Source organism: Choloepus didactylus, chromosome 7 (assembly GCF_015220235.1).
Source record: "Choloepus didactylus isolate mChoDid1 chromosome 7, mChoDid1.pri, whole genome shotgun sequence".
Classification (NCBI taxonomy): domain Eukaryota; kingdom Metazoa; phylum Chordata; class Mammalia; order Pilosa; family Megalonychidae; genus Choloepus; species Choloepus didactylus.
The window spans coordinates 27,783,781-27,807,783 of record NC_051313.1 but is presented as its reverse complement, the minus strand read 5'-3'; the positions used below and the strand labels follow the sequence as shown (position 1 = coordinate 27,807,783).

The 24,003-nt window shown below is 36.9% G+C and overlaps 1 protein-coding gene across 5 annotated transcripts in view; it reads right to left on the bottom strand.

Annotated features, from left to right (window-relative positions):
• The window catches only part of TBC1D32 (TBC1 domain family member 32), a 303,664-nt gene that overhangs the window by 208,754 nt on the left and 70,907 nt on the right, over positions 1-24,003 (bottom strand). For all 5 annotated transcript variants that reach the window (XM_037843270.1, XM_037843266.1, XM_037843268.1 and 2 more), the window contains 4 exons: positions 18,179-18,321; positions 9,582-9,709; positions 4,155-4,356; positions 2,903-2,985 (listed from right to left, as the gene is read on the bottom strand). In XM_037843270.1, coding sequence (XP_037699198.1) covers positions 2,903-2,985; positions 4,155-4,356; positions 9,582-9,709; positions 18,179-18,321 — 556 coding nt within the window. The remainder of the gene's footprint in view (positions 1-2,902; positions 2,986-4,154; positions 4,357-9,581; positions 9,710-18,178; positions 18,322-24,003) is intronic.

Genomic DNA, 24,003 nt, shown 5'->3' with positions numbered 1-24,003 from the left:
AGTTCTGCTCTTGAGGGAAGCCTACGGCTGTCCACTGCCATTGTGTCTGAATGGGTAAGTCTGTCTAATTCTTGAGGTCAATCTTAGGAAGTCTATGCTATTCATATTCAGTGTTTTGATTTGCTTAACTCAACTCTCTGAATTGATTCAGAACTCAAAAGGGGAGGAGGGGGAGTATTAGCTCCCTCATTCTCTAACATCAGAATTTAAAAGTATTACCAACTTTGGTGGTTAGGGGTTTACCCCAAGAAAAACATGTTCTTAAATTTATTACATTTCTGTGGGTGTGAACCTATTGTAAATAGAATATTTTGATGAGGTTATTTCAGTTACAGTGTGGCCCAGCTGACTCAGAATGGGTCTTAATCCCAATATTGAAGACCATACAAGGAAGGCCACAGAAAGAGATAATGAGAGGGAGTAACCAGAAGCTGAATGTCAATGGAACCCAAAAGAGAAGGGAGAAGCCAAGAGAGGCTGCCATGTGCATTACCATGTGACAGAAGAGTCAAGGACCAAGGATCGCCAGCAGCCAGGCCCAGAACTTCACATACATACTGGAAGAGATGTTTTAGAGAAAACATTGCTTTGAGGATGCCTTGATTTTGGACTTCTCCTAGCTTCAAAACCTTGAGCCAATAAATTCCCATTGTTTAAGCCAACTCATTTCATGGTATTTGCTTCAGCAGCCAGGAAACTAAAACACTGACTGACTTAGTAAAATGTGCTAAACATATTAATCATTTTCCCTCTCACTTCCAGCCTATAGGACACATTACTTCTTCCACCTGTAAGAATGTTTTCCCCTTTTATTAAATAATTAAGATCAATGTATTCTTTATAACTCATTTTAAGAACTTCTTCTGGGAAAACTTCTCCCACAATTCAGTTCCCAATAGACCTGTATGACCCCTGTTATGGGTCTGTGTCCCCTCAAAAAAATACATAACATTATTTGGATACAGGGTCATTGCAGATGGAAGTAGTTAAGATGAAATGAGGTCATACTGGAGAAGGGTGGGTCCTTAATCTACTATGACTGGTTTCCTTATAAGAACAGGATCAGACAAAGAAAAAATGACCATGTGACAATGGAAGCAGAGATTGACCTGCTGCAGCACCAAGTCAAAGAAAGCCAAAGATTGCCAGCAAACACCAAAAGCTAGATCAGACAAGGAAGGATTCTCCTCTACTGGTTTCCAAGGGAACATGGTCCTACCAATACCTTGATTTTGGACTTTCAGCCTCCAGAACTAAGAGATAACAAATTTTTGTTGTTTTAAGCCACCAAGTTTGTGGTACTTTGATATAGCAACCCTACGAAACTGAGATAGACACCTATAATATAATTTATCACATTATATTGTCACACTACCTATTACTTATTTGTATTCAATACCATACAGTAAGTTCTCTAAGGTACATACTTATCCTCAAAACTTAGCAGAGCATATGGTCCCTAGTAGAGGCTCAATAAATAGTTTGATCAATGAGTAGAAAACAGATGCATGAAGGAAATTTTTTTTAAGTTATCCACAAGCCATAGTAAAGGATCTCAAAATAGAGAAACCAAATCAAAAAACAATCTCAAAAATTAACAATGCAACGTTTATTCTCACCCCCTCTGCAAAGAAAAGAAGTGCAGTTAATTTAAATTTATGACAACTATGCTAGAAAAAAATATATAGCAAACTTAGAGAATCAACTATTTGTTGAACCTCTACACTGTTATGGAAATGTGAAGACATTGTTGGTTGGTTGGCTGGTTGTTTTTTTAAGTTAAACTCTGCCTAACTGTTTTAGTTTCCTAGGCTGCTCAAAGCAAATACCATGAAACAGGTTGGATTAAACAATGGGAATTTATTCACTCACGGTTCTGAGGCCAAGAAAATGTTCAAATCAAGGCATCACCAAGATGATACTTCCCAAATTCCAACTAGCAGCGATCTTTGGCTTCTCTGCCACATGGCAAGGCACACGGTGGCATCTGCTCATCTTTCCCTTCTCTTCTGGCTTTCGTTGATTTCAACTTCTCCTGTCTGTTTTTCTCTCTTTTTGTTTGAATGTCTTTCTCTTATAAAGTATTCCAGTAATAGGATTAAGACCCATCCTGAATGAGGTGGGTCAAACCTTAACTGAAGTAGCCTCATCAAAAGGCCCTAATAATAATGGGTCCACACTGACAGGAACAGACTAAATTTAAGAACATGTTTTTCTGCAGTACATACAGCTTCAAACTACTACACTATCTAAAAAAGAAATTCATTTTCAACATTTCTTTAACACAAGTTCTCTCTAATTGTTATCTTCTTAAACCCCAACACTCAATTATAAAATAAGAAGAGAACCCAGAAATATGTCAGCAGATCCTTAATTAAAATATATTTTTCTCCATTTATCTGACTTTATATCCTGTTGATATTTATAAAGAAGCATGCAGACATCTAAATTAAAATTTACTATAAATACCAATTTAAACACTTTTCCAATGTCAAAACCTAATTAAAGTCCACTCCAACAGATTTTGAAAAATCATAACTTAAATATAAATGGGCTTCATTGGCATTTAAAAACATTTTACTTCTACTGAACTCCCCATTTAGCTTTCCATTTTTAATTATTGGTAAATGTCCCAATATTCTAGAAATTCTACAATACGTTAAGTTTCTTAATCCAATATGTAAATACAGGATGAAGCAAGAGTAATAAACATCTAGATTTTTTCTGAAGGTCACAAGTATCATACGATCTCTTACGTTCCTCCTAGCTGTAATCTTCCTTGATCCTATATGTATAAATTTACCTTCCTGTAAAATGTTTTTGCTACAGTATTCTATTATACTCTTATTTTTAAATTATTTCTGTAAATGTAAAAACAATGAGTTTAATCAATTGTACTTACATGTTTTGAGATTCCTGGCTTATTGAAGAAACAGAATCAAAACCCTCTACTGGAGTTGGAATTCTTTCTGATAACAAAGTTGTCTAAAAAATAATAGAGTAATTTACATTATTCTCATTCTTACTGATGGCATTACTCATAGAATCTCATATTATGTTTTTATTTTTGATCCTTACTGTAACTGAAATCAAAATTAAACTACCTTCAAAATTTAAGTTATTTGGTTATTAATTAAATATTATATAAAGTACTTCATAAAGAAAGTATATAAAATGGGTGAAGAAAAAAAAGACATAGTAGTCCACTGATATGCACTATACTGAGCTATTGCTACATTATGGTCTCCAGTATCCTTAACAAATAACTCAGCTGTCACTAAAAATTTGCTTGGAAATAACCTCCAAAGAACAAACAATAGTCTATGCAAGGAAATTCACCTAAAGCCTCTCCTACCAGAAGAAAAACTTCTCAATGTCAGTCAGGTCCTAAAACTTCGCCTTCTAGTAGAGAAGGAATTGAAGTCATTCTGTGCCAAATTTAAATGCATTATGTCTCCTAGCTATTGCAATGATGTCAAAACTATCAGATATTTGTATGTGCTGCCTCCGCATCCATCTTACTTTAGTTAAGTCACTTGCCTCAAGGCTGACCTCTGGCCTAATTAATAAGCAGCTTTCCAGCTGTGAGGAATAAACTCTCCCAGAGCCTAAACCCACATCTGTGGCCACCACCCACACCATCCACACACCCCATCCAAAACCCACAACTGGTCGCAAATGGTAACTTAACCATCATCACTACCCTAGGACCCCAGTCCCTTTCCCTTTACCCACATTTGCTTTAAACTGACCAATCCTTGACTCCCAGAGGAAATCTTAACCTCTACCCCTGGACCACAATAAAGGCACAAGTCCACGGATCCCTCTCGCTCTGCCTCTGTGCCCCCCATCTGCTGGTTGAGCCACTAGAGACGACTGCACTTCCCATCGACCCTCATGGCACCCCTCTCTCCCTGGGACCCATGAGTAACAAACTATCTTTTCCTATGCATTATGGCCTCAGTTTCCCAATGCGTTGCACCTGATCTCCACCCAGACCCAAATTTAAAATCCAGCTTAACTAATTCAAAACAGATGCTAAAGAAGTCATATTTGCTCCAGTAAAATATTTTATCTGTAGCACAATACTACAATAGTGACTACATTTGAAATAATGATTTGCAGAGAGGAAAAAAAGTGTTGGAAACACTTACCTTCTTCCATCCTTTTGCTATAGATTCATGCAAATTGTAAGGAATTAACACCTGCAAGCCTTCACAGGTACCATATATTTGACGACACACAGAAATAAAAGCTCCTTTGACCACAGGTGATAATTCTGATCCAGAAAAAATAGAAATATCTTCATCAAGAAGTTTTTTTGAAAACTGGGCAATTATATGAGCACCTGTAGGACTAAAAGATACCTCAAAGTGATTCTGAGATCATATAATCTTGACTTCACAAAGCACTATCAAAAAAGCTAGTCTTGTCGAGAAAACTCACTTCCTTGGCTCCCTTTTAGTCCTCCTCCATCCTTTCTCAGACATGCCACTCTCCCTGCTCTCAACAACATGCAAATGTCTAAGAAAGAATGGTTTCAGCAGACTGCAGACAGAAAAAAAGCATCAAAATTTTACTCTTGAAAGGTAATATGTGCCCCTATGGCCAGGTCTGTATCTAAGTATTCTTGATACTATAATAAAAACATTATTCTGAGTTCTCTATTCCTAGCATTTGTTAACATCCTCCCTATCCCATGATCAGAACTTGGAATGATTTTAACAGTCATAATAGATAAGTAATAATAATAAATAAGTGCAAACTCAGTAAATGCTTACAATGTGCCAGGTACTGAGTATTTTAAATGTAATAATTTACTTAATCCTTAAAGCAATCTATGAAGTAGGCCTATTATACTTCAGGTTTTACACATATAGAAAAAGGCTTACAGAACGCAAATAACTTGCCCAATATCACACCGCTACTAAGTGGTGGAGCCAGAACTTAACCCCCACCCCCACCCCAAACCTGGCTCCAGAGCAACACACTTTTAAATGTTTTTTTCTAGCTTTTAAAAAATTTTGCATAAAAACCAAAACAGTAGATAGTTGACAGAATAGGGTACTGAACCCCCAAGTACCCCTCAACCTTTTCAACAATTATGAGCATTTTGCCAGTCTTGTTTTATCTATTACTTCCCCTTCAATTTTTTTTTCCCAACGGACTACTACACGGGAATCCCAGACATCATGTCATTTTACCCAACATGCATCTCTAACTGATAAAGGTTTCTATTTTACATGCCAATATCCCACCTAACAAAATTAATAATTATTTTTTACCATCATCTAACAGCCAGACCATACCAAAATTCTTGTTTGCCTAAAAGACGTCTTTTTACAATGGGTTTGTTCAAATCAGAATTCAAACAAGTTCCATACGTGCATTCAGTTATTGTCATTCTTTAGATCCCTCTTTTCTTTTTCTCCATGCCCATGACTGGTTGGGAAAACTGAGTTATTTTTCCTATCCTTCACTCGTTATTTAGATTTTTGCTTCAAGTAGCATCATTTAACTTGCTCCTCTAGTCTCCCATAGTTCCTATAAACTGATCATTAGATCTAGAGGCTTGATTAGATTTAGGTTTAATTTCTTTACCTTTTTTTGGGGGGGGGCAAAATAACCCCATAGATGTTTGCTGCTGTATGCATCCTATTGCATTATATCATGAGGCAGATATGATTGTCCCAACTTTTAGTGATGCTAAAATCAGTAGTCAGAGAGAATCAACTTAACCCCTCCAGTATGAAGTACCCCCATCAATCTTTCTTTCACAAAACCCATGAATATTTTTATATAGATTATGTATTTTCAATCTGTTGCAATCATTATGTATAGATTCTCAAATTGCCCCCCTTAAGCTAATGGTTAGCTCTAAGGTACTTCTGACCCTAGGCTATTAGTCTTAGATAGCTTCCTTGCTTTCTGGAATGGCAAGATATCCCATGATCCCCTTGCCCATTTCCTGGCCAGACCCAGAATCAGTCATTTCTTCAATATACTGAATAAAGTTAAGATTACTTTGAAGTTTGTTTGCTTATTTTACCTTAGAATATATCCCACTAAAAATGTTAAATAAAAATAAGATCACTTGAAGTATCCTTTTCTCTGTGTGGGTATGTTACCGATAGTTTGAGAGTTAAGTTCATTTATTTCTATTTGTTTGCAGTTTTTAAGAATTGTGACTTTTTTCTTTTTTATTTAATTTTGTTTTACATTTAAAAATTACATGATCCAAAGTCATGGAACAATCAAGATACAATCACAATATAATCCCAGACATCTTGTGTTGATCTCTTTTATAACTTTTTCTCTCTTTTTCTCCTAAAAGTAACCATTTTTATTAGTTTCCAGTTTATCCTTTCATTATTCCTCTTTGAAAAATATAAAAAATACATTTTTATTTATTTAAATACCCATTCCTTATACAAAAGGTAGCATTCTATAAGCATTCTTTTATGTCTCTTTTTTTCACTAAACAATATGTCTTAAATATTACTTCACAGAAGTACACAGAAATATTCCCCATTCTTTTTGTCAGCTTCTCAGTGCTCCACTGTGTGAATGTAATTTAATTCACCACCCTCTTGTTACTGGACATTTCAGATGGTTCCAGTTTTGCTAATACAAATAATCAGAATATGTACTCTTAATCACTGCACAATGAGGAATCAGAAGAAATTCTTTCCAACATTTTGTCATATTTAATTTCAATGTGAAGAAGACTTTCTTTGAAAAAAAAAAAAACCACAGCAGAGAACCTAGAAAACATAAAGACAACAATTGGGAGAAACCTACATAAAAACTAGTAATATCTGTATGGCAAAAATAAGAATAATTTTTATAGACTAATAAGAAAAATACTTCCAATTAGATATGGAAGATTGAACATATGCATCCATATCTGTTCCCTCCAGAAATCCTAAAAATCAAAAACAAAAGGAATTTTTAGAAGGAATAAGCCCCCAAGTATGAGGAGAACATAAAGGAAGTGACAGTAACAAAACTTTGGAACCTAGGAAGCAGAAAACCAAGGATTAAATTCAAAATCCGGAAAATCTCAATCAGAAGTCACAGTGTGAAAAACAGAGAATCAACCTGGTTTATTTTACAGGAACTCTCAAAAACTCAGGAACTGGTGGCACCAGATACCTCTGGCACTGGGGGAAAAGTGGAACTGAAAACACAAGAACAGCCTGAAAGTCAGTTTAAGCAGTATGACCTCTAGATTTCTTTCCAATTCCATACAGCCAACACAGGGCAACTCTTGGAAGGTGAGCAGAGAACAAGAAACAGAGCAGAGGGTAAAGGGTACCACAGAATTAAATCAAAATTTATATACTAAAGCTTAAGACCCGTCCCCAATTCCACCAAGCCTTCTTCTCCCACTAGGTTTATATCCTCCAGGCTGGAGAAAATAGGAGACTTCTCTATGGCATCTGACCAGAATAAAGGAAAAACCATAAGAGAGTGATATTAGGGGTTCCCCCATAAAATGACATGGAAAGGCTCCTCTACAGCAAAGACCACAAGTGATAAGCCCCATTTCCCTGCACAGTTTTCAATCAACTTTTTACTCACTCTCACATTTGAAGAAACCTCTAATTTGAAAGACAAGGATCATGACAAACAAATATAAAAAAGCAATTTGGAACCACATATCTGATAAGGGTTTGAGATACAGAATATATAAAGAAATCCTACAATAAAAAGACAAACAACCCAATTAAAAAGTGGGCAATAGAAATGAATGGACATTTTTCCAAAGAGGAAATACTGATGGCTAAAAAGCACATGAAAAGATCCTCAGCTTCATTAGCTATTAGGGAAATGCAAATCAAAACCACAATGAGATATCATCTCACACCTACTAGAATGGTCGCTATTAAACAAAATAGGAAACTACAAGTGTTGGGGAGGATGTGGAGAAACTGGAACACTTATTCACTGCTTGTGGGAATATAAAATGGTACAGACACTGTGGAGGATGGTTTGGCAGTTCCTCTGGAAGCCAAGTATAGAATTGCCATATGATCCAACAATCCCACTACTCACTATATACCCAGATGATCTGAAAGCAGGGACGCAAACAGAAATCTGCACACCGATGTTCATAAGGGCATTATTCACAATTGCCAAAAGATGGAAATAACCCAAGTGTCCTTCAACAGATGAATGGGTACACAAAATGTGGTATATGCATATGATGGAATATTATTCAGCAGTAAGAAGGAATGACATTCTGAAGCACACAACAACATGGATGAACCTTGAAGACATTATGTTAAGTGAATAAGTCAGACACAAAAGGAAAAATATTGTATGATCTCACTGATATGACTACATTAATTATAATATGCAAACTCAAAGACATAAAATCTAGTCTATAGATGGCCAAGATATAGAATGAGGCTAAAAAATGTGCAGAATGTTTAACTAGGTTGAACTTAAACATATGGAAACGGACGTAAGTGATGGAAGCACGTTATTGTGAGAATAATTAACAGTGCTAAATGGTGTATGAATGCAGTGGAAACAGGAAGTTTAGAGTCATGTATATCACCAGAAGGAAAGTTGGAGGTTAAAACATGTGAATGTATAATGCAGTGAATCTTGTGGTGGGTGTCCATGATTAACTGTACAAATACAAAAAGTTCTTTCATGAACTAGAACAAATGCATGATACTATTACAAGAAGTTAATAATAGAGGAGTATATGGGAAAAAATGTACTAATTGTAAATTACGGACTATAGTTAGTAATATTTTAATACTCTCATCAACAGTTACAAATGTACTACATCGATACTATGGGTCAATAATATGGGGGGGGGTTAGGGGGTACGGGAGGATTTGGATTTTCTTTTTTATCTTTATTTCTTTTCTGGAGTAATGAAAACATTCTAAAATTGATCATGGGATTCTATGCACAATTTTGTGATGATACTGTGAGCAAGTGACTATATACTTCAGATGGTTTGTATGGTATATGAATATATCTCAATAAAACTGCATTTAAAAAAAGCAATTTGGAGGAAAAGAAATTATGATCCCATTTTTATAAAGGGTGAATAAAAATTCTATGAAACTGTACATATGTTTGATGCATCATTATAAGTGCAGATAAAGTCTAGAAGTTTAAATCACAAAATGTGGGTAAGATAGGATATGGAAATGGGTGAGGAAAAAGAAGGAAAGAAGGGAAGTAGCTTCTCCTTTGTGCGCCTTTGTATGGTTTGACTTAAATCAATGATGTGTGGTTTTAGAAATTTGAAAGGAAAAGTCCAAGGGAGAGAATAGTAAGAGGAAAAAAATTAACACCTAGCGTGAACCCTCCTATTCTTATTTTGAAACAGCAGGCATCTAGACCTAATCAATCTGTTGGCATAATCCATAATACTGGTTACTCTTCAACCTCCAAAGGTCATTCAGTATGTCAGTGGTGGCACTAGTGAGGAAAACTATATGTGGAATAATTATCCAAATTTCCACTATTAACAAAACATGACACTTTGGAAAGCTCTGAATCAAAAAGAAAAAATACATTTTAAAATTAAATTATTTAATGTTGGCACATACCTTTCTTCTTCTGAAGAGTTCATATTTTCTCCATAAAGAAGTAAAATAAGACCTTCTTCTACAGAAGCAATTCTTCCTAAAATATCAGCTATATGAATTAAAGCTGTTTCAGAATAATTTGGAGCAGCCTGTACAATAAATAGATAAGACAAATCGTATAATTTTATGACATAACATCACAGACTAAAATCCAAGAGTGGTAATATAGTTTAATAAAGTTATATTATAGTCAAAAATGTAATTTTTTTGGTTGGCTGTTAAATGACATATCTGAACTAAATATGTCATTAGCTTATATCCTTTTACCAGTACAGCTGATGAGGCAAATAAATACAGATTTCTCACCCAAACTAGTCATTGTTTAATATGGTAGAGAGAAGTGCTGCTCCTGTTATAGTTTTATACACAATTGTGATGGTAAGTTCATGTGTCAACTTGACTAAGTCATGGTATCCAGCTGTTTGGTCAAGCAAGACCTAGCCTGATTATTATTGTGAGGAAATTTCACAGATTAAAGTCATTAGTAAGTTGACTGCACCTATGGCTGATTATATCTACAATCAACTAAGGAGATTGCCTTCAACAATGAGAGAAGTTTCATCCTATCAGTTGAAGACCTTAAAAGGAGAACTGATGATTTCAGCAGTCAGAAGGAAGAATTTCCATCTCTAGTCAGCAAGTTTCTCTGGAGGAATTCAACAAAAACTGAATTTACAGCATGAGGCCTGCCCTGCATAATTCAGACTTGCCCATCCCCATAAGTTATGTGAGCCAGCCAATTCCTATAATTAATCTGAACCCTGATTAATAATTGTGGCTACAAATGCAATTGTCCCTCTATTTCCACTTTATCCTTTATTTCCCACCCATTGGGTTCCCATTATAATATAATCCAACCTAATTATATTACATATGGTGTCTACAACTACCATCCTTTCTAAGGGAAACCACTCCCTCCTACCACAGATTGGATCATGAGTATACATCTGACTAGAGGCAGCCAATTTGTGGGCTGGCTGGTGGCCAATGATGTCACCTAGTAAGAAAACACATGCTGAACCAATTATATTTTCTCACTTTCTATTATAAATGCAAGTACTAAAAAATCTTTGCCAATATACAGCAAAATACTACAAAGCAAATAATGAAAACTGGGGAGTCATGTTTATACAGGAGTCTAACTTGAAAGTTAAGAGTTCCTGTTCCTTATAGGATCTACTTATTTAACTGAGGATGCCAATGCACCTATTCATTGTATAAATTTTAACAAACATTGTGTTGTAACCCATGTATTCTAATAAATTCAGTGGATGAGCTTAATTAACAATATTCAGGTATATTCACCTAGAGAAGGAAGGAATCCTAATTATATTAGCCAGTATTTTACTTTTCACACTAAATATCTTAAAAAAAAAAAAAAAAAAAAAGCTTCTCTACCTAAAATGGCTTCCTGATCATCTCAAAAAATAATAATAACATATATATATATATATATATATATATATGGACCTTTCTATTCCTCATTCTCAATACTGTATTTGTTTAAAATTCCGCTTGCCAGATGATCCATCATACAGCTGGGAAGTGTATATTTAGTGGGTGCCATGTGCTGGTAACAAGAAGTTGTGGCACAAAGGAATGCAAGGATCAACTCTGAGCCTCTGCTAGGATGTAACCTTTCCATTCAAAGACTCTCCCTCTGAGTACCCCCTCTCTCTTTCTCACTACCCTCTATCTACTCTCACATACACTGTCCTTATTTCAGTATCTCAATATTTCTTTGGTCCCATGTCCATTATTCTGTGTGGGTTTTGTTTAATGTTTTTTGTTGCTGTGTTTTGTTTTGTTTTGTTTTGGTCAGCTCTGTAGTTTACCGAATAAAATCCTGCCAATAAAAACTTTACAAAGGGTTTTAGGAGGTAAAAGGGAATTAGAATATACTCATAACCTAGTCCACTTTGCCTTGTGGTAGTCCACAGAGCAGATATCATTATAAATTGGAAGAGGTATCTGCAGTGGGACCTGCACAACTCCAATAAAGAGAGACTCTAAAATGGCAATCTCATTAGGGGTGGATGATCTTAAACACTGCATGTGACATTCCATGTTTAGATTTGTGAAGTCTGCCTTTTACTTGCTTACAAGTTATTTGAGACAAATGTTATATTAAATAACATTCTCTCCCTATCACCTGCTTTAGACCATAAACTAGATTGTTCTGAGTCCTCAGAAAAATGTATGTACGCTGATTGTGGTAAAGGCGGCCAAACCAAACGTAATTGTGGGAGCAAAGGAATCCATGCTTTTGTTCATTCACTCATAAACTTATTCATTCCACCATCACTGATTGAGCACCAATGCTCAACATACACTCCTTGAAAAATACCAAGGTGAATAAAACAAGGTTCTTAAGTTGATTTTTTTTTCCACCTTGGGATTCCACATTCCTATAGTACATTTCTCTAAGGGAACATTAATTTATTTTACTTCATGCATAAATGTTTTTAAAGATTACTGGAGGTAGTAGGATAAGACGGATGTGGGTTCAAATCCTAGCTTAGCCACTTAGATGTGTGATATCTGGCAGATTTCTTAACCTCTCTGAGCATTGGTTTATTTGTTAAATGGGAATGATAATACTATTTCATAAGACAGCTGAGTTTAGCTTAAAAGAAAAACAAATATAAAGTGCCTCGAGCAATACCTGGTGTATAGTAATAAATAAATAAATATTTGTTTCCTCTAATTAAAAAAAAAAAAAGTCTGCCTCCCTTATAAGAGTAGGCTTCTTAAAGGCAACAAATATGTTTTATCCACTTCTATATTCCCAATAAACAGCACAGTGCTAGTGATACAGTAATATAGAATAGGTGATGCTGAATGTCTTAAATTAGATACTGAATGTCTACTGTGCACCAGAGGGCTCATCCCTACCCTTAAAAATAAACTTGCATAATACAATTACAGAAATGCATAATATGGGAATAGAGGGAAAAAATCCAGTTTTACCAGGGAAAATTCAGAGGAATTTCAGAGATTATTGTAAATTTTGGTCTAAAGAGAAGAGTTTTCAATGTAAACCAAGATTAGGACTGTCCAGGGTAAGGGAAAAGTGTGCAAACACATAAAGATAGAAAAACCTTGTTTAGAAAATGCAATGGTCCATTATAACTGGAGTATCTAGTAAAGAAAATAGGGGTCAAGAAAATTTAAAACTTGCTAAATACCAAGTTAAAAAGTTTTAAATTTAACCAGCAAGCTACAAGCCAGTCTGTGACTGCCCTGGTAGACAATAAACACAAAGAATAAGCTGGAAAGTGAAAGACTGAATGTAGAAAAACAAATAAGGAAATTACTACAATATTCCAGGCAAGAAACTGTCGGGGCTTAAGTTAAAGCAGTAGTGGTAGGGATTAAGAAAAATAAATTTTAGAGATATGTAGGAAAACAAATTTGCAGATGTTAATTCCAATTGAATGAAAAGAATGAAGGAGTCTAGTTTGACAATGCAAGGAAGCTTGCAGAAGTGGAGGGGGGACATAAAAACACTAATGTTTGGACAATGTTAAGTTTGACTTGCTCATGGAATAATTCAAAAAAGGTGTTCAGTAGGCAGCTAACAGGTCTAGAGGTGAAGAGATCTAAATTTATGAGTTAACTGTACATCTAATCTATGGAATTAGAGGAAATTATCCGGTAAAAGTATACAGAGAGAAAAGAAAAGTAATCTTGAACCACTGAGGATTCTAGGGGCCTGAAGGGGAGCCCGAAGAGGTGACCAAGAAAGAACAGTTAGAAAGTGAGGGAAGAGGAGAAACTAAGATGGCAGCTAGTGAGATGCGGCAAAAAAACACCTCCATGAAAAACACTAGATAAAAACCAGAAAGTGACCCAGAATACCAGTTACAGAGATGCGCCAACTGGACGAGGTCTGCTAGTATCACAGGGGCCATATACTTGGTGAAACCGGGAGTCTGCATTCTGAAACGAGTGAGTAAGCTGGCTGGAAGACCCGCAGCCGTGCGGTATTGTGGGGAAGCTGGGGCTTGACATTTGGAGACTGACTGGCTCTTTTTAAAAAAAAACAAAAAGGGGGGGGAACCCAGGAGCGGCTGCAGTTGCGGTAATGGGAACCACGCAGTAAAACACAGCAAGAGGGGGCTGGGAAGGCCTCTTGGTGTCTGGCCTGAAGGATAGTCTGCTGCAGATACCCTCGGGGCCGGGGGAACGGAGGAGAGAGCCGGAAGCTGAAAGAAACCCCACAGCTCGCAGCTGGCTCCCCGGAGGGCTGGATAAACTCATGCCCGGGGCCGTGCCCACAGCCCAGAGCCCCGCCAGTTGTCCCGGAGCTGGGAAGGAGGAACTGTACGAGGAGGGTGGGTTGAGACACCCTGTTTGGCTATTTTTGCATCAGGCTGAGAGTGCCGCTGCACGGCCGACAGCCCAGGGCTTCCCTTGAGGGATGGCGTGCACTTGTGATGTAGCACAGCATTCCCTTGGCAGAGCTCCTGGAGGATCGCAGCTGGGCGGGGGTACCCACTCAGAGAACCCAGGGATACTATGCCAAGTCCAGTAGTTTGTGGGACAGTGAAAGAGAGGGTCTGGGGCTGAAATGAAATGAAGGCTTAGACTCTTGCAGCAGCCTTGAATCTCCGGGAACCTGGGGGATTTGAATATTAAAGCTGCCCTTCCTCCCTGGCCACCCATACACACACCCCACATTCAGGGCGGACGGCTCCAGCAACACACCCAAACTGAGTTCTCCAACTGAACCCCACAAGAATCATCTCCCCATGCACCGCGGAACAAGGTTGAGAACTGACTTGAGGGGTATAGGTGACTCACAGGCGCCATCTGCTGGTTAGTTAGAGAAAGTGTACGTCACCAAACTGTGTTTCTGACAAATTAGATTGGTATCTTCTTTTTCACAACTTGAAAGAACCCTATCAAGCAAAGCAAATGCCAAGAGGCCAAACACAATAGAAAATCTTAATGCATATGATAAAACCAGACGATATGGAAAATCCAACTCCAAACACACAAATCAAGATCTCAGAAGAGACTCAGTACTTGGCAGAATTAATCAAAGAACTACAATAGAGGAATGAAAACATGGCAAAGGATTCAAAGGACATCAAGAAGACCATGGCCCAGGATATAAGCGACATAAAGAAGACCCTAGAAGAGCTTAAAGAAGACATTGCAAGAGTAAATAAAAAAAATAGAAAACCTTATGGAAATAAAAGAAACTGTTGGCCAAATTAAAAAGACTCTGGATATTCACAATACAAGATCAGAGGAAGTTGAACAATGTCTCAATGTCCTAGAAGTCCACAGAACAGAAAATGAAAGAACAAAAGAAAGAATGGGGAAAAAAATCAAAAAAATCGAAATGCATCTCAGGAATATGATAGATAAAATAAAACATACAAACTTAAGACTCATTGGTGTCCCAGAAGGAGAAGAGAAGGGTAAAGGTCTAGAAAGAGTATTCAAAGAAATTGTTAGGAAAAACTTCCCCAACCTTCTACACAATATAAATATACAAAGCATAAATGTCCAGCAAACTCTAAATAGAATAAAGCAAAATAAACCCACTCCGAGACATATTCTGACCAGACTCTCAAAATACTGAAGAGAAGGAGCAAGTTCTGAAAGCAGCAAGAGAAAAGTAATTCACCACATACAAAGGAAACAACATAAGACTAAGTTGTGACTACTCAGCGGCCACCATGGAGGCGAGAAGGCAGTGGCATGACACATTTAAAATTCTGAGAGAGAAAAATTTCCACCCAAGAATACTTTATCCAGCAAAACTCTCCTTCAAATTTGAGGGAGAGCTTAAATTTTTCACAGACAAACAAATGCTGAGAGACTTTGCCAATAAAAGACCTGCCCTACTTCAGATGCTAAAGGGAGCCCTACCAACAGAGAAACAAAGAAAGGAGAAAGAGATATAGAGAATTTTAACAGACATATATAGTACCTTACATCCCAAAGCACCAGGACACTCATTTTTCTCTAGTGATCATGGATCTTTCTCCAGAAGGGACCATAAGCTGGGACATAAAACAAGCCTCAAGAAATTAAAAAAAAAAAAAAAAAAAAGACTATACTCAAAGCACAGTCTCCAACCACAATGAAATACAAATAGAAGTCAATAATTTTTGAACTGTAACTCCACTATTTACTTCCTACATGATATAAAATACACAAACTCTAATGACAAATCAGCGGTTTTGAACACAACGTAAAATATGTAATTTTAGACAACTATATAAAGGTGGGGGAATGGAGGAGTATAGGAACATAGTTTATGTGTCCTATTGAAATGAAGGTGGTATCAAAGAAAAACAAGATTGTTATGGATTTAAGAGGTTAATTTTAAGCCCCACAGTAAACACAAAGAAAGTATCAGAGAATATAACCATAGAGATGGAAAGCAGAGTTTGGGTTAAGAGAAATGGGGGAAGGGGCAATGGGGTGTTAAGAAACAAGTGTAGGGTTGCTGTCTGAGGTGAAGGGAAATTTCTAGTAATGGATGGTGGGAAAGAGCATCACAACATTCTAAATGTGATTAATCCCACTAATGGAAGGCTAGGGAGGGGGTGAAATGGGAAGATTTAGGCTGTATATATATTTCCACAATTGAAAAAAAAAAGACAGTCTAAATAGACGACAGAATGCAAGGATGAGCCACGATGGGACTGGAGGATGGAGGACAGGAGGCTCAAAGGGACATAGTAGAGACATAAGGAAAAGGAAATATAGAATGTAAGCTTTGTATCATTGTTGAATCTCTTGTACTTCTTGGCTGCGCTTAATGGGATTGCATAAAAGAATGTTCTTATACATGGGAAGTGTATATGTGAATTATAGTGTTTGTTCAAGGGTGTGTGCAACTAGCTGTCATATGTTCAGAAGACAGAGCAATAGATGATGGATGATAGATAGGGAGGGAAAGAAATAGCGATGGGACAGCATGTTAAAGTTGGTGGATTGGGCTATCAGGGGAGGGGGGTCAGGGTATGATGGAATTCCGTGTATGGGGTTAGTATTGTTTATGCAACTGTTCCTACAACTTTGAATTTATGTCAAAATAAAATTTAAAAAAAATGAGGGATTAAAGCTGAAAAAAAGGAAAAAAAAAAGAAAGTGAGGGAAAAAAATTCAGAAAGAATAATTTTAGGGAAGCCAAGTAAAAGTAATTTCAAAAGATTATTTACTTTGTTAAACATCAGGAGAATAATGGTCTGAAAAGTGGTCACTAATTACATATTTAGGAAGTTAGGGGCACAGCAATCAGCAGCATCAGTGATGTGACTGGAATCAAAAATCATGAAGCAAAAATGATTTGAAAAAGGATTGGGAGGCAAGGGAGCCAATATAACAGGGGCAGCTTTCCTTAATAAAAAGCTTGAACATTAAGATCAGTCATTAGATGGTAATTAAAGGTGTACATGGGATAATCAAGAGCTTTTCCTATTCAACTATGAGTCAGACTCCAGCAAGCAAGGGAAAAACATGAAAAATTAAAATTTAAAGATATATGAAAGCAAAGACACAAAGCTAGGATGTAAGGTCCAAGAACAAACATTTCTCAGCTCTGGTATATGGTATATATTTCTGTTTATTATATATCCTAATTGTTTCTTGTCTGCTTATCTTATTTTTCTGAGGTCTACTGTAAGAGTATCAAAATAATTTATCATTTTATCCATTTATTAATCTCCAAGAATTCCAGACTTCGTACTGCATTCACACAAATGCTTAATACATGTTTTCTGAATGAATGATAAATAATGAATACCTGAGTGGATGGGCAGTTGCCCAGCCCATTAAGGGGTAGAGGCAGGAGGAAGATGAAACTAGTAAAACCACTATAAATCAGAGATATGGAAAAGCAAAAATCTCCACCCTAGTAATAAGCTATAAAAGTCATTGTATCAAAGATTAAGTTGCATAAGTAGAGGGATATATTAGACAACAGAGCTCATAGTCAGAGTACCAACTGTGCCACTTGTTAAATGTGTGAGCTTGAGCAAGTCACTCCTTTCAATTTCAGTTGTGAGGATTAAATTATATAATGTATGGGAATATGCTGTGTAAACTGTAAAGAGATATACATATGTTCAGAACTGGGGTTGTAAATAAGCTTTGTTTCTAACGTAATGAATTCTTCTTGATATAAAAGAGTTGACTCTTTAAGAAAATAATCATATTTCCAAAGTTTATAAAATAAAAATAAGAAAACATTCACAAGACTTATTAGATTTGTGAGACAACTAGCATCTTAACAGAATAACTTTTGTAAATTCTCCACATCAGCAGATCTAAGCCTGATTGGGAAAAAAACTTAAGATGCCACATGTACTTTTCTCCCCATCCTGTCATAACTAATAAATCAACTAACTGCATAAACTATGATTTAATTATAAATAAAAATCTATATCAACAACAAAATACATTCATATATTGAAAGAAGTTGTGATGATGATACACTTCAAATATATCAAGTTTAGAAATAAAGTACTATTGAATATTCATTAACACCCAGGTAAGAGAAACTCTTTTTCTCTTTAGTAAATAATACCAACCTCAGTTCCTTTCATTAAGTTATGAATAGGTTGAAGAAGCGTCTCTATTACAGTGATATTATACAAGCATTCAATTGCACATTCTTTTTGATCGCAGAGTATCCGTAGAACTTCAGTCACCATACTTGCAGGAGAGTAACTCTCTGATAAACAAAAAGTATTTTACAAAATGAAAATTTAAAACATTAAATACTCAGTATATTTAATTTAGCTATTGCTATTCCAAAAAGTTCAACATCAAAGTCAGTTCAATAATTCAAAATTCATACAATTCAATACCCAAAAGATGATGTATTACCAATTATAACCTGAACTTTAAGGAGCTTAAATTAGCTTAAGGCACTTAAATTAGCTTTAAGGGGCTTAAATTAGCTTAAAATATCTTCAAGTTCTTAAAAAGCAAGTAAAAGATAGTAAATATAAATGCCAAAAGACATGAATTTAAGTTCTTTCATTGTCTGAAGTTAAATCACTGCTCGACATCAAAAATGTGATTTGAAGAAAACTCAAACTTTTTTCTCTTCCTAGCAAACACGTGTACTTTTTGCATTCATTATCCTTTTTCTTAAATAATGTATTAAATGTTGAGCTTGACAGAAAATGAAATCAGAGTCATTAAGACAAGACCATGAGTGGCCAAAAAGAAGGAAGGGAAGAGGAAAAAAATTCAGGGAGATTACTATTCTTCTGTTACTATAAAACCAATGAAAAGAATGACCATTTTTAAGATTTTCTTTTAAAACATATGCAGGGAAATGCACACCCACATAAATGTAACACTGGGAACAGCCACCAAAAGATATAGATGATATTTTTCATTTCATAAATTAACAACAGTGTTTTAAAAGATGAAAATAAAGAACCAAAAGATAGTAACTTGGCCTAGTAAGATAAAATGCCAAGTCTAGCAGCAAAATCTTTAATTTAAATTACAATTTGTTTTGCTCAATTAACTCATTAAGACTTCAAGTCAGTTAGGAGGCAGAACAAGATGGCAAATGGAGGTGTGGAATTTAGTTAGTCCTCTAGCACAGCTAGTTAACAGTCAGGAGCAACTAGTAAATAGTCTGGAACAACTGTTTGGGGTATATCCGTGACCAGACACACATCGTACACCTGTCTGGAATGGGTAAAAGAGCGAGTTCACAGCATAGAACTGTAGATAAAGCCCCCCAAACAGTAGAGGCTGGTGTACCTCCTCCACTGGCACAATAGGCTGAACTGGAAAACCTCCCCATGGGAAAAAGAAGCAGTCTCTACTAGGAGCAAGAGAAGGTAGCTCAACTAAGCTCCAATGAGAGCTTTAATTAATAAATTTGGGCTGCTGAATACAAGCTACAAGCACAGATAAACCCAGAGCAAGCAGAAAAGGAATCCTCAGGTCCCTCTTGGCAGAGAGGAAGCAAGGCTGACAGAAAAAAAGAAAGAACAGAGGGAAGGGGAAGGGGAAGGGGAAAGGGAAGGGGAGGGGAGGGGAGGGAAACAGAGGCTTTTGGAATTGGCCAAGCTCAGAATACTGGAAAAGGGCTGTCCCCAAGGAAAGGGGCACACAGAGTAAGGTACCAAATCTGGCTCTACTGGTGAAAATGGGGGGGGGGGGGGAGGCTTGGAACTGGCTCTGAAAAGGGGATTTCTTTTGTGTTTTTTTTTTTTTTTCATTTTTTAAACTATTCAAAGTAGCTCATTAGAGAAAGCCTCAGGTATTTTCAAACATCAGCACTGATGCAGGCAAGGGTGGAGTTAAGAAAGGTCTGACAGACAAAGTAAGGAGTCAAATGAAGGAGATAATTCCCTAAAGGGCATATCTTCCCCAAGAAAAGGGAGGTGGGACCCAGCTTGGCAGTACTCCTTCAAAGAATTCAGACTCCAGGAGCTAGGAAAAAAAAAAAAAAAAGACACAACTTAAGCTTGGCTTGTGACTCACCATCGATGCAAATCACACCTCCAGAAAGGACATGGATTACTGAGAATTAAAGGCACTGCACCTCTTTATGCCAGTGGGGAGCTGTGGACTGACAAGCAACACCAGCCAGAAAGGATAGGAAAAGCACAGAGTCTAGAGGCCTCACAGGAAAGCCTGACAATCTATCTTGGGTCTCAACCTCAGGGAAATTTGATACTGATTTTACCCCCCTTCTAAGATCTGGGTATGTCTGGTCTGGGAAAATCTGTTTGGGGTCAATTATATCTGAGTAGGCCCTCCTAAAAAAAACAAAAAAAACAAAAAAAGGTTCCATATAGGCAGGGAAGAACCAGAATAAAAAGAGCTGAAAACCTCTGTTCAATTAAACAGAAGCTAAGCTAGAGGTCTAGAATAAGTTGAACTGAATGTCAATGAACAGATAGAGAACAAAGGCAACCAACAAGGACACCTTAGGTAAAAGAGTGAAAATGATTTTTAGAATAAACTAATCAAGGAAATCAGATGTCTAGACAACAACAAAAAATTACAAGTCATGCCAGGAAAAACAAAGATATGGTCCAGTCAAAAGAACAAACTAATACATCAAATGACATACAGTAGTTGAAACAACTAATTAAAGATGTTCAAACAAACATGCTAAATCAATTCAAAAATCAGTGAGTTGAGGGAAGATATGGCAAGAGTGATGAAGGATATAAAGAAGACATTGGGTGCACATGAGGAAAAACTCAAAAGTTTGAAAAAACAACTGACAGAACTTATGGGAATGAAAGGAACAACAGAAGAGATGAAAAACCCAATGGAGACTTACAATAGCAGCTTTGAAGAGGCAGAAGAAAGGATTAGTGAAACAGAGGATGCAGAAACCCTACACACAAAAGAACAAATAGGGGAAACAATGAAAAAATATGAGCAGGGTCTCAGAGAACTGAATGAAAACATGAGGCACATGAATATACATGTCATGGGTGTTGCAGAAGAAGAAGAGAAGGGAAAAGGGGTAGAAAGAATAATGGAAGAAATAATCACTGAAAATTTCCCATCTCTTATGAAGAACATAAAATTACAGGTTCAAGAAGTACAGCACACCCCAATCAGAACAGATCAGATTATAACTACTCCAAGACACTTATTAATCAGATTGTTAAATTTTCAAAGACAAAGAAAAAATTACAAAAGCAGCAAGAGAAAAATGATCTATCACATACAAGAGAAGCTTGATAAGACAATATGCAGATTCCTCAGCAGAAACCATGGAGACAAGAAGACAGCGGTATATATTTAAGATACTGCAAGACAAAAACTGCCAACCAAGAATTCTACATCCAGCAAAACAGTCCTTCAAAAATGAGGGAGAGTTTAAAATATTTTCAGACAGACACTGAGAGTTTGTGAACAAGAGACCTGCTCTACAAGAAATACTAAAGGGAGCACTACAGGCAGAAGAGACAGGAGAGAGATGGTTTGGAGAAGAGTACAGAAATGAAGACTATCAAGAAGGATAAAAAGAAAGAGAATAAAATAAGATAGGACATATAAAATCTAAAAGACAAAATGATAGATGGTAGCACGATATTCTAACTACACTGAACAAAGCTGAATGTGAGTAGGTTATAAGAGGAAGGTTAGAGTTATGTATGACACCAGAAGGAAAGACAGAAGATAAGGACTGGAATTGTATCACTTAGTGAAAACCAGAGTGGACAATTATGGTGATTAAATGTACAAATATAAGAATGTTTTTACACAAGGACAACAAATGAATGTCAACACCTCAAGGTGTTGACTGAGAAAATAAATGGAAATCAAGGAAAATTAGAGTCTATAGTTAACAGTAACACTGTAATATACTTCTATGAAATGTAACAAAGGCAATATGCAAAAGTTAAATATCAGTAAGAGTGGGATATAAGAAAGGGGTATGGGATTCTTGGTCTTATTGTTGTTTCTCCTTTTTATTTTTTTTTTATTCTTAATTCTTCATTTTTTTCCTCTTCTTCTTTGTGGGAAAAATGAAAATGTCCTCATATAGATTGTGGTGGAGAATGCACAACTATATGATTATACCAGGAACCATGGATTGTTTACTTAGGATGGATTGTATGGTGTGTGAATAAAACTGTTTAAAAAATAAACAGAAAGATACAAGTGTTGGAGAAAATGTGGAGAAAGAGAGAGAGATGTACCTATTCACTGTTGGTAGGGAAGCAGAATTTTGCAGCCCTTTTGGAGGGCAGTGTGGTGGTTCCACAGGAGGCCAAGTATAGGGTTGCCATATGATCCTGCAAACCCATTATTAGGTACATACTTGGAAGAACTGAAAACAGGGACATGAATGGACATTTGCACACTGGTATTTACGGTGGCAGTATTCATGATTTGCAATGGACGGAGATGGCCTAAGGGTACATCAACTGATAAACAGAAGGGTGAACTGATGCATACTATGGAATATTGAGCAGCTACAGGAAGGAATGAACTTATGAGGCATGTAATTAGGTGACTGATCCTTGAGGGCAGTTTGTCGAGTGAAATAAGCCAGAAACCAAAATGCCTCACTAATATGGACTAAGTATAATGTGCAAACTCTGAAAATTGAATTCTAGAGCACAGGTTATCAGGGGAAGGCTTATTGTAAAGGTTCCTACATTGTAAGCTCTTACAGCAGTCACATCTATTCCTGAGCTGCTATGGTTATTTCTAAATTCTGAGATGGTGGGCTCTTTGTGTATAACCTGGTTGTTCCCTGGAACTGCAGGTATTTGTGTGACACCTGAGACTCAGAGCTAGAGTTCTACAGCTAAAGAAGTCAGTAATACTCATACAACAACTGTTAAAAAAGCTGAAAAACTTATCAGACTTCAATTAGAGATATGAAGCTGATCTGTTTAGAACTAAGGCAAATCAGACTAAAGGGGAAAGGTGATATTAATGGTATCTTAAAATTTCAACTTTCGTGTGAGACCAAAGGAAGAGATGGTTACTTAGTGCAAAATTTATATTTTCTGTGGCACAGTATCTATTTTAACTTGTGTGGACAGTTTATTTGAACATGATAATTACATGGAACCCTGACTAGGGAGTGAGATCTTGCTGGTTTATACAGCTTAGTGTGATGCTCTGATACATCCCAGAGTAATCTGGAAGAGAATAAAAACAGTATTTACACAACCCCCTTGAGGAACTGGGGAAATATGAGGAAATGTTAAACTTCCCCACCTGGGGAATTCTCAATCTTCTCACAAGCATTGGGAACTATCAATTTAATAGGCCAAGCCTTCAATCTTGGAGCTCGCCCTTATGAAACTTGTTTCTGCAGAAGAGAAGCTAAGCCTACTTACAATTATGCCTAAGAGTCACCCCTAGAGAACCCCCTTTGTTGCTCAGATGTGGCGTCTCTCTCTAAGCCAACTTGGCAGGTAAACTCACTGCACTCCCCCCTACATGGCGCATGACTCCCAGGAGTGTAAGTCTCCCTGGAAACATGGGACATGACTCCCAGGGATGAGCCTGGTGTACGGTTTGAATGCATTATGTCCCCCAGAAAAAGCCATATCCTTTGATGCAATCTTGTGGGGCAGACATTTTAGTGCTGATTGGATGGAATCCTTTGGGTGTTTCTGTGGAGATGTGACTCACCCAACTGTAGGTGATAACTCTAATGAGACAATTTCCATGGAGGCATGGCCCCACCCATTCAGCATGGGCCTTGATTACTGGAGGGGTATATAAGCTCAGACAAAAGGAGCGAGCTTGCTACAGCCAAGAGGGACACTCTGAAGAAAGCACAGGAGGTGCAGATGAGAGACAGTTTGAAGACGGCCGTTGGAAGCAGACTCTTGCTCCAGGGAAGCTAAGAGTGGACAAATACCCCAAGTGCAACTGAGAGTGACATTTTTGA